Source organism: Hyaena hyaena, unplaced genomic scaffold (genome assembly GCF_003009895.1).
Source record: "Hyaena hyaena isolate Hyena2069 unplaced genomic scaffold, ASM300989v1 scaffold_163, whole genome shotgun sequence".
In the NCBI taxonomy this organism is placed as follows: Eukaryota; Metazoa; Chordata; class Mammalia; order Carnivora; family Hyaenidae; genus Hyaena; species Hyaena hyaena.
In genome coordinates this window covers 2111347-2129276 of record NW_024080794.1, presented here as the reverse complement: position 1 = coordinate 2129276, position 17930 = coordinate 2111347, and the positions used below count along the sequence as shown (strand labels likewise).

The 17930-nt window shown below is 37.8% G+C and overlaps 1 protein-coding gene across 5 annotated transcripts in view; it reads left to right on the top strand.

Annotated features, from left to right (window-relative positions):
* Positions 1–14176, top strand: part of FRY (FRY microtubule binding protein) — a 258661-nt gene extending 244485 nt beyond the window's left edge. For 3 of the 5 annotated variants that reach the window (XM_039239840.1, XM_039239839.1, XM_039239843.1), the window contains 4 exons: positions 1078–1095; positions 2979–3089; positions 11612–11814; positions 12717–14176. In XM_039239840.1, coding sequence (XP_039095771.1) covers positions 1078–1095; positions 2979–3089; positions 11612–11814; positions 12717–12975 — 591 coding nt within the window. In that variant the 3' untranslated portion in view covers positions 12976–14176. The remainder of the gene's footprint in view (positions 1–1077; positions 1096–2978; positions 3090–11611; positions 11815–12716) is intronic. The other 2 variants (XM_039239842.1, XM_039239841.1) reach the window with 1 other exon arrangement.
* Positions 14177–17930: the final 3754 nt, after the last annotated feature.

Genomic DNA, 17930 nt, shown 5'->3' with positions numbered 1-17930 from the left:
GAAGATACTAATAATTTGATAGTTTTATTTTTTCTGTATACAGTACCTTATATTGAGTATAATACATTAAACTGATAATAACAACCCAGAGATTTTTTTTTAGAAAGAGCTTTAAAATAAGTAGTTTTTCCTATCAAGGATTAGAAACTGAGTTAGATATGTCTTTAAATATTTTGAAAATCCAGAACCAGATATATTGATCCATAATTAGGAATGAACAAATTGACTTTTTAATATTCTGTCAGATTCTGGTTATCTTTCCACACACTCACAGTTTCCTTAAAGCCAAGTCTATGATTACAATGATACCAAAAAATGGAAGCCATAATTGAACATGACCCAGTTACAAATGTATATGCTAAACTACCCATCAGTTCTAGATTACTTTTAAATATTGTCTGAGAACAAAATTATAAAAAAATGAAATACAAGAAAATTACTGGTCATAATCTTACTCCTGTTTGGGATTATACAGAGTAGGCTTATTCCTTTGAAATGACTACATCTAGAAATCCTATAAAATATTCTTAATGAGGATGGCAAGCTGACTCTAAAGAAAATGCCATTTAGATTGTGAATTATATTCTATGTTAACCAGATAGTCATAGTTCAGGAGATAAGAAGCCAAACAGATGAAAGATTTTGCCTTAACCAATAGTTAGCAATAGCATAAGCTGTTTGGGCTACAGTTTTTTGAAATTACTCAGTTGGTCTCCTCACAGTTTTACTATATTCGCATATTATTCACAGTTAAACACTAAAATCTTCAAGCAATAAAAGTTTTGACTTCTAGTGTCCAAGACTGACAAAACCTAAACCAACTAATCAGGGAATCTAAACGATTACAAATTATATTTTTCAGTGACATGTTTCCCATTCCAGCTTCTTTTTAACTGGACCGCTGTGCATGTGGAATGGGTACAAGATGTGCAACCATTTATCAACTTTGGGCAAGCAATGCTAATACTGCTGACGGTTCTGCTCTTGGAAGAGGGCCATGCTTTCCGTTGCATGCATTACACTGACCCTGTACTTTCTTTCCTTTCCTTTGTTTCCTGTGCCATGCTTGCTGTGTAGCAAATGGAATCTCTTGCAGTAAGTTAACTTTCTTTCATACTCTTTGTCCATTTTAGGCATGGACCCATAACAAATCTTATTTTTACTGTTACTATTATATCTCTTAGCATGTTTTCCCCTTTGCGTTTCATTTTATTTTATTTGGTAGACTCACATGCAGTGAACTAGTAGCATTCTGGGCTGCTTTCGTCCCAAAGAAGAAACTTAAGTTGCTATGAATTCTCATGCTATCGGTGGGATATTCTGAATAATAACCAGCGTTATCCTACACTTACAGAGGTCACAGTTCTCATAACTAGGTTTCACTCTAAATTGTGAATGTAATGTTTCTAAACAATGCTTTTTTATTTATCTGCAAGCCTCTGGCAGTTACCTTTTATATCAGATTTTAACAAACTTCCATAAAGAAAGGTTTAAATGATCAAAAAGCAAAATGCTTTACTGAAACAACCAAAGATCTAATTTGGGTTAAATTAGATCTAATTTGGGTTAAATTTGTGAGTGTAGCTACTTCTTTAAACTTACATTCATTACCAGCATTGAGAGATCAAATAAATCTAAACCTAAATCTAGAATGGTTATTTTCCCCCCAGGGGCCAGGAAAAGGACAGAAGAAAGAAAACTTCATTCACCATAGCCTTAGCATGATTTTGGTAACTTTTAACAGTTAGGATCAAAAGTCTGTTAACAACGCTATTTATAGGATAGCTTCCTGAAGCCTAAATTTAAATTCTTACAATTCCTCTCCCTCAACTGATTTGGGGGAACAATTTTAAATGACCTCAGAAGCTCTCAGTTCTAAGCTGAGTTCTTTGTGACTATTAGCAAAAGAAAGGCCCTATTTATCCTTACTTAACCACATTTGAAAGCTGAACAGTGACATGTTTAGTTGAAGCCACATATTTAACCCACTTTCACTGGTGCCTGCTGAGCCATGAAATTCTATCTCATGGAGGCTGCTCTTTTCCTTTCACAGAATCCACATCCACCACCCGGGAGCTAACTCAGTCTTTGAATAAAACAGGCAAAGTGTAGAGGCCATTGCAAGCAGATACGGCTCAAAGAGTAGTACAATCCTTGATGTTGGAATTTCTTGAGATGTATTTTTCCCTCATGGTATACATAAGCCATATAGTGAAAACATTTTAAATTCCAGAGGTATCTATAGGGCTCAAGGGCCATTTTATATGACTAGTTTTTAATGTTCTTTCCACAGAAAGTTTTGAATGTGTACTTAATTTCTCCTTTTCATAAGCGCTTGTAGCCCTTTTTATCTCTGTAATTGAACAAACATTTATTGAGTACCTAGTAGAAGCACTGTCAATAAAACTGATACAGCACCTTAGAGGAACATATGACTGACTGCTGTGTTTACACAGACTTTAACATTAGCATCTGCACACTAAAAGGCAGCCACAGTTGTCACAGTGTAACCTCCCAAAATGCCGAATTTATAAATCTAACACCTAGAATGACTTTAATGTTTTGCCTTTCAGTAAACATTGAAAAATTTTTTCAATTGAAAAATTGCCTTTGAATAAAAAATAAAACAATTTTAGCCTAGAAAAATCAAGACAACCACAATTAAGATGACCGTGGTTATAATTTGTAGATATGTAATTGGCAAATATGTGGGAATCTGGCAATTCACTGAGTCCCTTTATAGCTACTCCTCCTCTCTAATTAGTCCTCTTCTGGGAACGATTCTATATTATATTGTGATTTTTCTCACTGATATTTATTGACTGGATTTGATTGTTCTGTTTCGTCTGGAATAAGAACAGCTAGTTATGTTTCCTTGATTTAAAGAAAAAAAAAGTTTTTCTACCCCGAGATTTCTCACTTGTTCTACAAGAGTGATCTTTAATAACTATTTCTTCCCATGCGAACTCTCTCTCTAGCAATTGGAACTGTGCCAGAGGTTGTATAAGCTGCACTTCCAGCTGCTGCTGCTCTTCCAGTCCTACTGTAAGCTCATCGGCCAGGTGCACGAGGTCAGCTCCATGCCAGAGGTGAGCCACACACCTCCCGCCCCCAAATCCCACCGTGAAAGCCATTCCTTTCCTTTTGTTCTCCCCTCCCATCCCGTGTATAACTGTCCAGGTGATTTTATTCCCACGGATTGATCTGGCAGCACCAGGAGTAGGGTTAGGCAAGCGACAAGCCTAGGCTCAAAAAGACAACCCTGCGAGGGAGGGCCTCCCTGATGCTATCCCTAAAGATCTCTCTTGGCCCACCCTCATCCTGGCCCCAGTTCCGGACATCGATTTTTTAAAATGTTCCCGGTGTTATGGTTTCTCTTCTTTAGATTTAGCTTCTTGTACTTGCCACATCTGCGACAGGGATAGCGAGGACTGAATCCACAGTGCGTTCACACCTTCTAGACCTTCTTCTCCCTACTAGACTATGCGCAGGCTTAACGACATCTGTCAGGGAGTTAAATGTGAGGAGCTGAGGCCATAGGACAGATGTGGACTAAAGGTGCAGATGTGCTAGGTGCCTGTGTACAGCCAGGAGCTCATGAAACCATCCGACCAAGAGTGGTGAGATGAGGGTGGAGCCCAGGAAACCTCACATCGGAGGAGGGGAGAGGAGGGGAAACACACATGCCAGCCATGTCACCCTATTTATTACTCAGTTTGATAAAAATGAAAATGACTGGATAGTTTTTAAGGATACTTTCAAACACCAATTTCAAGGGAGGGGTATGAAGACCTGTTTCCAAACTGAGTTTCCTCCACAGAATTACAAAGTATTAGATAAAAGAGAACACAGTTGATACAAGTTATAGGATCTGTTGTCAAGGCAAAGTTTGCTCATTACTATTCTAGCAAATATTAACAGGACCCTTAGAGTCCATCTCTGCTCAAAAAATAATGCACATGCAAACATAACTCATATCATTTTCTATATTTGCAAAGCAATTTAAGTTTCACCTTAGAGTAATAAATTATCTATTCATACCATGTGTATATGTGTTATGCATAGTTATTTAAATCTAGTACATTTAAAGTGAGTTTCTCATTATTTTAAATATAGGTAAGTTTTAAATGATACACACATTCACACAGTATGTAAAATATCCCTAGATTTAAAGTAATTAGGATATTGACTTTCAAACTTAAAAATCATACACATGAATTTCTGATATCTTTTTTAATTAAAGTATATTTGACATACAATATTATATTAATTTTAAGCATACAACATATTGATTTGACATTCATATACATTCGGGAATGCTACCCCAATAAGTGCAGTTACCAAAGTTATTATAATATTTATTTTATGCTATACTTTTCATCCCTGTGACTTATTTCATAACTAGAACTTAGAACCTCTTAATCCCCTTCACATCTTTCACTCAGTCCTCAACTCCTCTCCCCTCTGACAACCCCATTTGTTCTCTATTTTTAATCTGTTTCTGCTTTTTTTTGTTTTTTGTTTTTAGATTCCATATAAGTGAAATCATATAGTTTTTGTCTTTTCCCATCTGATTTGCTTAGCATAAAACACTCTATGTCCATCCATGTTGTCACAAAGGCAAATCTCATTCTTTTTATGGCTGTGTAATTATCCATTTATGTGTCTGTGTACATCATCTTTATCCATTCATCTATCAGTGGACACTTGGGGTGCTTCCATATCTTGGCTATTGTAAATAATTCTGCACTAAACAAAAGGATACATTTCTCTCTTCTAATTAGTGTTTTTGTTTTCTTTGGGTAAGATACCCAGTAGTGGAATAAGTGGACCATATGATAGTTTTATTTTTGATTTTTTGAGGAACTTCCATACGGTTTTTCCACAGTGGCTGCACCAGTTTACATCCCCACCAACAGTGCACAAGGGCTTCCTTTCTCCAGTCTCGCCAATGCTTGTTACTTCTTGTCTTTTGGACATTAGTCATTCTGACTGGTGTGAGGTGGTATCTCATTTTGGTTTCGATTTGCATTTACTGATGGTTACTGATGTTGAGCATCTTTTCATTGGACTATTGGACATTTGTATGTCTTTTTGGAAAAATGTCTATTGAAGTCCTCTGCCCATTTTTTCGTCAGGTTGTATGAGTCTTAATATATTTTGGAGATTAACCCTTTATCAGATACATCATTTGCAAATATCTTCTCCCATTTAATAGGTTGCTTTTTCATTTTATTGATGGATTCCTTTACTGCACAAAATATTTTTAGTTTCCTGTAATCCCATTTGTTTCTATTTGTGCTTGTAGCTCTTGCCTGAAGAGACCTATCCAAAAAAATATTGATAAGAACAATGCCCAAGAAGATACTGCCCATCCTTAATCCATTTTACTTTTGTACAGGGTATTAAAAAGTGGTCTAGTTTTTCTAACACCATTTAATGAAAAGATTTTCTTCTCCATCATATATCTGTGCCTTGTCAATTAATTGACTGTGTAAGTATGGGTTTATATCTATGCCTTCTTCTCTTTTCCAAACATCTGTGTGTCTTTTTCTTCCAGGACCATACTGGTTTTGATTACCATAGCTTTGTAGTAGAGTTTGAACTCTGGGATTAGGATACCTCCAGCTTTGTTGTTCTATCTCACAATTGCTTTGGCTTTGGGGGCTCTTCTATGGCTCCATATAAATTTTGGGATTTTTTTTTTCTAGTTCAATGAAAAATGCCATTGGTATTTTCACAGGAATTGCACTAAAGCTGTAGGTTGCTTAGGGTAGTTTTGACCTTTTTAAGATAATCTTCCAATACATGAGCACGGTATATCCTTCCATTTGTGTCCCCTTCCGCTTCTTTCATCAATGTCTTGAAGTTATCAGAGTGCTGATCTTTTACCTCTTTAAAGTTATTCCTAGGCATTCTATTCTTTTTCATGGAATTGTAAATAGGATTGTTTTTCTTAATTGCTCTTTCTGATTAGTGTACAGAACTAATTAGTTCTGAAATGTAACAGATTTCTGTGTATTAATTTTGTATCCTGCGACTTTACTGAATTCATTGATTCTAATAGTTTTTTGGTGGAGTCTTTAGAGTTTTCTATATACAGTATCCTGACATCTGCAAATAGTGACAGTTCAATGTCTTCCTTACCAGTATGGATGCCCTTTTCTTTTTCTTTTCTGATTGCTATGGCTAGGATTCCCAGTATTATGTTGAATAACAGTGACAAGAGTGGGCATCCTAGGCTTGTTCCCGATCTTAGAGGAAAAGCTTTCGGCTTTTCCCTGTTGAGTATGATGTTAAGCTACAGGTATGTTATATATGACCTCTATTACATTGATATATGTTCCCTCAGTACCCACTTTAAGAGTTTTTTTATGAATGAATGCTGAATTTTGTCAAATGCTTTTTTTCAATCTATTGAGGTGATCATATAATTTTTATCTTTCATTTTATCAGTGTGGCTTATCACATTGATTTGTAGCTATTGAACCATCCCTGCAATCCCTGAGATAAACCCCCTTGATCACGGTATATGATCTTTTTAATATATTGATGAGCTCTGTTTGCTAATGTTTTATTGAAATTTTTTACATATAATTAGAAATAGTGGCCTTTAATTGTTTTTTCTGTACTGTGCTCATCTGATTTTGGTATTAGGGTAATGCTGGCCTTGTACTCAAATGAATTTAGAAGCATTCCCTCCTCTTCAACTTTTGGAATACTTAAGGAGGAGAGATACTAAATATTTTTTACATGTTTGGTAGAAGTCACCCATGAAGATATTTGGTCTTGGACTTTGTTGGGAGTTTTGGGATTACTTATTCAATTTCATTACTAGTAATTTGCTCAGATTTTCTATTCCTGATTCAGCCTTGGAAGATTATTTCTAGGAATTTATCCATTTCTTTTAGATTGTCCAATTTGTTGCTATACAATTTTTCAGAGTAGTCTATTATAATCTTCTGTATTTCTGTGCTGTCAATTGTAACTTCTCTTTCAGTTCTGATTTTATGCCATTAGTGTTTTCGCCACTGGTCCTCTCTTTTATTCATAATGAGTCTGGCTAAAGGTTAATCAGTTTTTATCTTTTTAAAACATATTTTTTAATGTTTGAGAGAATGTGAGAAAGGGGGGAGAGAGAACATGCACAAGCCAGGGATGGGAAGAGAGAAGGAGAGAGAAATGCCCAGGAGGGTCCTCGCTGCTATCACATAGCCAGATGTGGGGCTTAAAATCACAAACTATGAGATCATGACCTGCTCTGCAACCAAGAGTTGGACGTTTAAGCAACTGAGCCACCTGGGCACCCCCATTTTTATCTTTTCTAGTAAGCCACTCTTAGTTTCAAAATTGATCTTTTCCATTTTTTTTTATTCCATTGCATTTATTCCTACTCTGATCTTATTGTCATTTCCTTCCTTCTGCTAACTGTTTTGTTTGTTCTTCTTTCCCTAGTTTCTTCAGAGGTCAGGTTAGATTGAGATTTTTCTTATTTCATGAGGTATGCTTGTATCACTGTAAACTTTCCTCCTGGAAATACTATTGCAAGGGGGCCTGGATGACTTAGTTGGTAAAGTGTCCGACTTCAGCTCAGCTCATGATCTCATAGTTCAAACCCCACATTGGCCTCTGTGTTGATAGCTCAGAGCCTGGAGCCTGTTTTGGATTCTGTGTCTCCCGGTCTCTCTACTCCTTTCCTCGCTTGTACTCTGTTTATCTTTCTCTCCCTCCCTCCCCCTCTCTCAAAAATAAAACATTAAAAAAAAATACTATTGCTAAGTTCCAACAATTTTGGACCATTGTGTTTCCATATTCATTTGTCTTGGGGTGTTTTGATTTCTTTCTTGATCCATTGTTTAACAGCATGTTGTTTAGGCTCCATGTGTTTTTTCTAGTCTTTTTTAATAATTAATTTCTACTTTCATACCATTGTGGTTACAAAAGCTGCTTGATATGATATCTATCTACTTAAATTTATTTAGACTTGTTTTTTGGCCTAACATGTGATCCTGGAGAATGTTCCACATGCACTTGAAAGGAATGTGTATTCTATTTTTTGGACAGAACGGTCAGTATATTTCTGTTAAATCCTAAATCCATCTGGTCTAATGGCACTCATATCTGCTGTCATTTTCTGTCTGAATAATCTATCCCTTGACGTAAATGAGTGTTAAATTCCCCTACTAATTTTGTATTAATGTCAATTTCTCCCTTTATGTCTCTTAATATTTACTTAATATGTTTAGGTGCTCCTAGGCTGGGCATATAGGTATTTACAATGGTTATATCAGATAAAATAGACTTCGAAGTAAAGATTAACAAGGGACAAGATACCTTATATCTTCCAATGAGAAGATATAGGTATTGCCACCCCAGCTTTTTTTTCCACTTCCATTTGCATGGGATATTTTCTCCATTCCTTCACTTTCAGTCTGTATGTGTCTCTAGGTCTGAAGATGGGCTCTTGTAGGCTGCATATAGATGGATCTTGTTTTCTTTTTATACTCTCATTCATTCTATGTGTTTTAATTTAGTCCAGTTACATTGAAAGTAATTATTAATAGGTATGAACTTAGTTTGTTGTTTACTGGTTATTTTTATAGTTCTTCTCTTGTTTTTTGATGACTTGTCTTCAGTGTTATGCTTTCTGGTTTTGGTTGTGGTTACCATAAAGTTCATATATAACATCCTATGTGTTTAAGCAATATGTTTTAAGTTAAAGTTCGAACATGTTCTAAAAGCTACATTTTTAATTCCCCTACCCCATTTTATGTATATGGCATCATATTTTATATCTATTTTGTGAATCACCTAATTTTTGTAGATACAATGGATTTTACTAGTTTTTTATTTTAGCCATCATACTAGCTAAGTAATTGATCTACCATCTTTAGTATATGTTTACCAGTGAAATTTTTTCCTTTCATTATTTCTTCTAGTTATGGACTCTTCTTTGCTTAAAGGCGGCTCTTTAACATTTCTTGTAAGATTGCTTTAGTTGTGATAAACTCCTTTAATGCTTGGGAAACTCCATCTCCTTCAATTCTGAATGATAAGCTTCCCAGGTAGGGTATTCTTGGTTGTAGACTTTTTTTCCTTTTAGCACTTTGCAGGCCAAAAGGAAGTGGCATGATCTATTCAAAGTTCCTGCTAAGAAATCAGCTTATAGCTTGATAGGGCTTCCCTCCTGTGTAACTAATTGCTCTCCTATTGCTGCGTTTAAAATTTTCTTTTTAATTTTTGACATTTGAAGTATTATGTGACCTCCTTGGGTTCATCTTATTCAAGGCTCGCTGTACTTCCTGGGCCTGGATATGGAGTATTTCCTTCTCAAGGTTAGAGAATTTGTCCGCTATCACTTCTTTAAGTTATTTGCCCCTTTCTCTCTCTTCTCCTTCTGATCCCTATAATGAAAATGTTAGTAAAATTGATGTTGTCCAAAAGTCCTTAACTTATCCTCATTTTTTAAAATTTGGTTTGCTTTTTGCTGTTCAGCTTGGGTGCTCCCCATTACTCTGTCTTCCAGATTGCTGACTCATTCTTCTACATCCTCTAATTTTAACTCCCTCTATTATATTTTTCATTTCAGTTATTATATTTTCCAACTCTGGTTCTTGTTTATCTGAGTTCATCTACTCAAGTCTAGGGAATATCTTTATGGCCATTCCTTTGAACTTTTATTAGATAGATTGCTCATCTGTTTTGTTTAGTACTTTCTCTCAGGTTTTATCTTATCCTTTCATTTGGAACATATTTCCCTCTTTCCTCATTTTGTCTGTTTCTTTGTATTAGATCTTAAAAGTAGTGGCCTTCTGTAAAAGGTGTCCTCTGGAACCCCGTAGTGCATTCCCCTGGCCACAAGAACCAGGCACTCAGAGGTGTCCCCTGTGTGGGCTGTATGTGCCTTCCTTTGGGGACTGGGCCAGGATTCCTGCAGGCATGTTGGGGAGCAGGGCTGACCCCACCTGGGCTGGCTGAGTCAGGCCTGCTGCTAGATGGAGTTTACCCCTGGTGCATCTGGCTGAGAGGCCTGCCTCTCCTGGCAGGTCTGCTTGTCACAGCAGGCCAAGCAGTGCTAGAGGTTGTCAGAACTGGCTACCCCCAGCATCAGGCCAGCCAGACTTGAGAGGAAGAAACCAACACTTCTATTCCCTGAAAAAGTTCCTATAGATCACTGCCTATCTGACACATGCCCTAAAATTAGTCAATAAATCTGCTTCATAGATAGCTCAGATGCTTTTCATACTGCTGCCTCTGGAATGAGTCTCAGAATGATTGATACAGTATGCTGAGACTTTAAAAGCAGAATCTCAGTTTACTATAGTCCTCCCCCTCATCTGGAGCCCCACTGCTTCCCAAAGCCAGATGTTATGGGCACTCATCTTCCCCATTTTGATTCCCAGGACAAGGGGTGCCTGATGTGGGGCTTATTTCCCTCCTCCTTAGGGACCACCACACCTAGAGTTTGGTTCTTTACAATATCTCTGCCCCTCCCACCCTTATCAATGTGGCCTTTCGTTATATCTTTAGCTGTGAAAGAGCTGTTCTGCTGTCTTCAGGTTGTTTTCAGGTTGCAATCTATGAAGCTGCAGCCACAGGCTGTCCATGGAGGAGGTGAGCTCAGGACCCCTTCCTCTGCCATCTCCCCTAGCACCTTCTCTAGTATCTTACTTAAAAGGATTACCTCAGTAAATTTTAAACCTAAGACTGCAGTAGGTAGTTGTGTTTAATTGGCATCTGTATGAAGACAATCCTGGACCAGTGGGCTAGCTGGGCATGAAGACAGATGAAAATGTTCAGTAAATCAGCTTTCCAAAAGAAGACATCATCGACTTACATTACAAAAGACCAAATAAACCTTTAAATGCACATCTTTTTAAAATGCCCTTGAGATCAAATTGTAAAACAGTGGACTTCCATAGAGTATTTGGGGGGCATGAAGAAGTGACTAAGTTCTCTTTTTATGATTTCTCTTTTGGTACCACTAATTTTGAGGTAAAATATCTCTTACCTCTGTAACATGAATACTAACATTACCCTGAGATTTTTCTTCTTCCTTAAATTATATCTTCTTTTCCCATAGCATATGAACAGTGAGAAAATATTATTTTGCAAACAAGATCTGTGTTCATGATTACAAAGTAATCTAAAGTATACTATGCACATTATATACATCATCTCATCTTTAAAGTTACCTGTGAGGCAGGTAATGTCTTCAATCTCACAAATGAGAAAACTGAAACAGATGCAAGTCTGCTTACTTGACTGTGGTCCCACAGTACAGTGCAGAAGAGGCATTTGAATCCAGCTCCACCCAAGCCTGTTGTCTTAGGCATTTTAACTCTGGGTATGTCCTATTTAAATAAAAAACATGTTAAAGGCAATGTTAACCTCTCATCTAAGAAGAGCATCCCCATGGTTGATACATAAAGTTATCCAATGCATACAACCTGCTACACATACCATGTAGTAATTTTGTTTGTCCTATTTTAGTTTACCAAGAAATTAAGCTTATGCTTAACCAAACCTTAATATAACGAAGATTTCTTCTCTTAGGGATGCAAAATCAAGACTGCAACTAAATACAGTAAATATAACTTTTTTTTAACAGCTGCTAAATATGTCCAGGGAACTGAGTGACTTAAAGAAAAACCTGAAGGAGGCCACTGCGGCCATTGCAGCTGACCCTCTCTATCTAGAGGGTGCATGGTCTGAGCCAACCTTCACATCGACCGAAGCAGCCATCCAGTCCATGCTGGAGTGCCTGAAGAACAACGAACTTGGCAAGGCATTACGGCAAATCAGGGAATGCAGGTAACTCTACTATTGCTTTTAGAAATGGTTAAAGGACATTCATACCTAATAGTTACTGTGTCATGGTTGGGGACTGAATCACTACAGAAGGGACATCCAGATATTTTATACACATCCTTCTCAGCTCTTTACCATTACCATGCCAGAAATAGCAGATTTTAGAACCTATATGTTTAAAGTAGAGGTGTTATTTTTATCCTTTTGTCATCCCTAAAAATGTGAAACACTTCAGATTATGTTGGGGTATACTTTGAGGACTATTATCTGAATAATAATATTATAACTATTATTATTAGATATTATTATTAGATATTAGAATAACTAATATCTGTATCATCATCCCCCTACATTTTGATACTATCTTCACATTCATCGGAACCGGAATGTTATAGCAAATAAATGTTTTATGGTTATCAAATTCCGTTCTGGTATTTAGAAGCTTTAGATGTTTTCATCAAAACCAGTAACATTCTACAAGGTTATGGTGATGTTTGCAAAACTCTGAATATGCTAAAAGCCACTGAGTTTTATGCTTCAGATGGTTGACTGTATAGTATGTGAGTTCTATCTCAAAGCTAGTCTTTTTAATTTTTTTAATGTTTTATTTATTTCTGAGAGGGAGAGAGACAGCATGAGCAGGGGAAGGTCAGAGAGAGAGAGAGAGTTACAGAATCTGAAGCAGGCTCCAGGCTCTGAGCTGTCAGCACAGAGCCCGACGTGGGGCTTGAACCCACCAACCGTGAGATCATGACCTGAGCTGAAGTCGGACACTTAACCGACTGAGCCACCCAGGCGCCCCAAAGCTAGTCTTTTTAAATAATATTCTTATATTACAGAGGCTCATAACCTCTCACCATTGTGATCAATAGGGCCTCTTACCTGTGTTGTTTTCTTAACTGCAGAAGTCTGTGGCCCAACTACATCTTTGGAAGCAGTTCTGATGATGAGGTCCAGACACTACTGAATATTTACTTCCGTCATCAAACTCTGGGACAAACGGGTACTTATGCATTGGTGGGATCTAACCAGAGCCTGACCGAAATCTGCACCAAGCTGATGGAGCTGAACATGGAGATCCGGGACATGATTCGCAGGGCCCAGAGTTACCGAGTCCTCACAGCTTTTCTTCCAGACTCCAGTGTTTCTGGCACTAGTCTCTGACAGGAGCCTTCCACCCCCCATGGATTCCAAGCTGGGGGTGCTGTCATGCTGGGGTGACGTCATTCAGTGTCTTTTCAGCCTTCAGAAGGCTTGGTCAGACTGTTCTCCCTCTTGTTACCTGTAGGACTTTTTCTAAACAGGATGACAGAACTTCCAACATGTAGCAATACTGTAAGAACCAAGGTAGCATAGAACATTCTGGGACAGACTCCATCCACCATGCTGTGTGGCACAAAGGTGTTCTCATTTTACTGAGCAGATGCAACTCACTACTGAAGAAAGTGACTTCCATTGCATACCAAAGCTGACTACACTGAACAATACCTTCCTTTCTAGAAACAATTTTAGATTGGCAAAAGTGCAATGTTTTCTTCACTTAAAAAAATGTTTTATATTCTAAAACTTGTACATTCTTTTATTTGTCCTTTTTTTTTCTTTTTTCTTTTTTTCTTTTTCTTTTTTTTTTTTTTGGTGGGCTGAGGAAGGGACAGGCAGAATGAAGCTGGCCACTGAAAATTGTAAGACGGTCAAAAGCTGACAGCCTGTGTATGTGAAAAGGGAATTGTAAATGGACAATTTAATATACACTGTAATTTGAATACAATTACTGTATCTAAAAGGAGCTGCTATGAAGTACCTTTCTTATGTTGCTAGGCTACTGTTTCTAAAAGCCTTGGATCTCTTTGCAGGAGTCTGATTAGGACCCTAGTCCCAAATATGGTCCAGACAGACCTTTTTGTAAAGGTCTTGGCTGCTTTTTACTAGAAGGTTGCTTAGATGAGCATATTTATACTACAAAGGATGAGTGTTAATTTTAACCGACTTTGCCATTTTGTAGAAAAAAGTTAAAGAAATTCACATTACAAATTCTGAGTCTTTTCACCGGTCACGCATGCATATTTTAATATCCATTTGGATAGCCAGAAGTAGAATCATAAGCTATGAGTTGTCACTTTGTTACTTAAGAGATGTCATATTTTATTTGTAACATATATGTAAAGGGCCATTCTTCATTTTTCTCCTTAAACTTAATGCTGTCAAGTGTTAGATGTGTGCATGTAAAACTGTTGCACATCAGAAGCATATTCAATGTTTATCTATGTAACTTATTCACTCTGTAAATACATTTAAAGTTTTTGTGATGTAATCTTGGTTGATATTCTATTCAGAACTTCCTTTAGACTTAAAAAAAAAAAAAAAAGACAAAATACATATTGACCCTGGATTTTATTTCTGGTTTAGAAGATCTTTGCCTTTGACATACATTAAAAGTTGTGCATGTAGGTTGCCATGGTGACAACCATAAGAGGCACCATCCATGTATGGCCCACAGTTGGCACTCACTGGGGCTGAGCACCAAGCACAGTTCCTGTTCCACAGAGGGCCTGTCTGTAACCTCTTTGTGAGTGGACACGGCTAAGACTGTGACTTTCAACCAGCAATCTCTATAATGAGCCAAAGAGAGAAATCTGAAGAGTGAGAGCTCTAATCGTCGACCTCTATCATTGGGTTGTCAGCCTTAAAATTGTGAAATAGAATTAAAACTCCTACTCTGCAGTATAGAGTTTGTCACCAATACTCACTGAGCTCTACCCCATGTGTAAAAAGAGAGAGACACACAACAATCTAATGGCTACAGTCTTCCTTCTCATTTTAACTAGATTAACAAATATAATTTGCTTTTCTAACATACAAAAGCTAAATCTTAAGTAGAATTTTCTAGAAGTAGCCTGTTAACAAGGAGTATGAGCCAAGATGTTTTTTATGTTCCCATAGGTACAACTATTAACTAATTGTAGTAACTTTGAGGAGGAGAGGGTTCAAGATGGCAGCATAGAAAGATCCTGAACTCACATCCTGCAATATACAAAAAATCTATAATTATATTCAAAGCAATTCATACAGAAGGGGACCTAGAAACTGGATGAATAGAGCCTTCACAAAAAGGAAACGCACTGAGACAAGTAGAAGAGGCAGAGATACGGTCATTAAAGAAAACACACACTCCTGGCACACTGTTCCATGGTCAGGAAAGTTCTCAAACTTACAAACTTTCTTCTGAAAAGCAAGATATGTGAGATCTGTATCAGGAACCCTAGCCCTTACATCCTGCACAGGAGACAGGAGTTCCCAAAACTTTGCACCAGACTATGAAATCCAAAATGAGTGTGTCCAAGAAAATTATAGAACTGACGGGAAAGGAAATCCTACTCCCCTTTTTATGTTGTTTTTTATTTTATTTAAATCCAAGTTACTTAACATATAGTATAATAATGGTTTCAGGAGTAGGATTTAGTGCTTCATCACTTACCTATAACATCCAGTGCTCATCCTTCAAAGGCCTCATGTACAGGTACTCGCTCAACCCAGAAACCAGTCCATAAATAGCAAATCAAAAGTGCACACATCACAGGTGAAGGAGACTTACTTCCTAATTTTGGAGTACCTCCCAGAGAGTCAGGAGGCACCTGAGGCTCTCCATGGAGACAGACACACTGACAGCAGTCATTTTTGTTTCTTCTGCTATGCTGACCCCAGCACTGGGAGATGCCACTTTGGAATCCTCCCTCTAGACTGCTAATGCCAGGAAACATGCCCCCACTGAGGGCCCTATACAACCCTGCATCTCAGCAGGTCCTCGCAGCCAGCCTGGCCAGGAACCAGCCCAACCGCATTTGCACAGCTACCTTAGCTACTGCCAGGTGCACAGCCGGCTGGGACAGGGGCCGCCCCTGCACAGCACTGCACCACAGCAGTGTGGCACCAGTGCAACAGGGGGGTGCACACAGCTCACAGAGCTAACGGGCCTGGCGCATCGGAGTCTAGTGTACAGGGGATTGTGCTTCTGGGCCCCGTCGGCTCTCCTACGTGAGGCCACTCCTTCAAGACCAGCAGCCATAGTTGAACTACCTAATACACAGACACAGAGCTTGGCAAAATGAGGAGACAGAGCAAGATGTTCCAAATGAAAGTAAAAGCCAAAACCTCGGAAAAAGAGCTGAATGAAATATATAAGCAATCAGCTCAGTAGAGTTCAAAGTAAAGGTCATAAAGATGCTTACTGAATTTAGGAGAATGGATAAACACAGAACTTCGACAAAGAGAAAACAGAAGAAGGTACCAATCAAATCTCAAGACTACAGTAACAAATGAAAAATACACTGAGGGAATAAACAGATTAGATAATAGAGAAGAATGGATTAGCAATTTGGAAGACAGGTAGTGTAAATCACCCAAACTAAACAGCAAAAGAAAGATGTTTTTGGACATAAGAATAGATTGACATAGCTCTGGGATAACATCAAGCATACTAACATTTGCACTATATAAAGATCACATGAGAAGAGAAAAAGGAGCAGAAAACATATTTAAAGATAGAATAGGTGAAAAACACCCTAAAATAAGGAAACAACGTACAGGTACAAGAAGCGTAGAGTGTCCCAAACAAGATAAGCCCAAAGAGATCCACTCCACATCAAGGGATATTATAATAAAAATGTCAAAATCCAAAGATAAAAGAAAAATTTCAAAGAAAAAAATTATTTGTATATAAGGAAACCACCAGAAGACTATCACCTTATTTTTCAGCATAAACTTTGCAGGTCAGAAGTGATAGGCATGATACACTCAAAATACTAAAGGGCGGGGGGGACCACTTATAAAAAAAAGAAAAGATACCCTACCCAGAATGGTTTTTGTTCAGAATTGAAGAGGAGACCAAGAGTTAACCAGATAAGCAAAATCTAAAGTTCATCACCACTAAACCAGCTTCATAAGAATATTAAAGATTACATTAAGCAAAAAAGAAAAGACAATAAGAAAATATTTGAGGGGCACCTGGGTGGCTCAGTCAGTTAAGCATCCGACTTTGGCTCAGGTCATGATCTCGCGGTTCGTGGGTTCGAGACCTGCATTGGGCTCTGTGCGGACAGCTCAGAGCCTGGAGCCTACTTCAGATTCTACCTCCCTCTCCCTCTGCCGCTCCTCTGCTCATACTCTCTTTCTCTCAAAAATAAACATTTAAAAAGATATATTTGAACGACAAATCTCAGTGGTAAAAGTAAACATATATAAAAAGTAGTGAGTCAACCAATTAAAAAGCTAAGATGAGGTTAAAACACAAAAGTCGTAAAAACTAAACCTCCAATAATTAGTTAAGAGATCGTCTAAGTAAAAAAGATGTCAAAGAGACAAAACATGGGGAGCAAGGCAAGTTAAAATGTAGTATCTTCAGGATGCGTTGACACTTATAGGACCACCTACTTAAAATAGGCTACATACGTACATTTGTATACATGAACTTCATGTAACCATAAGCCAAAAACCTATAATTGATACACAAAAAACAGAAAGGAATTCAAACATGACACTAAAGAAAGTTATCAAATCACAAGAGAGAACTACAAAACAACCAGAAAACAATTAATAAAAGGAGACTTACTTCCTAATTTTGGAGTACCTCCCAGAGAGTCAGGAGGCACCTGAGGCTCTCCATGGAGACAGACACACTGACAGCAGTCTATCTATTGATAGATACCTATCAATAATTAATTTAAATGTAGATGGACTAAGTGTTCCAATCAAAAGATACAGGATGACTAAATGGATTTAAAAAAAAAAAAAAAAAGACCTATCTATAGGCTGCCTACAAGAGACTCACTTCAGACCTAAAGACACATACAAACTGAAAGTAAAGGGATGGAAAAAGATAGTCTATGGAAATGGAAAAGAAAGGAAAGCTGGAGAAGCAATATTTATATCAGACAAAATAGGCTTTAAAACAAAGACTGGGGAGCACCCGCATGGCTCAGTCAGTCGTGACTTCAGCTCAGGTCATGATTTTGTGGTCTTTGGGTTCAAGCCCCACGTCAGTCTCTGTGCTGACAGCTCAAAGCCTGAAGCCTGCTTCAGATTCTGTGTCTCCTTCTCTCTCTGCCCCGCCCACTCACTCTCTC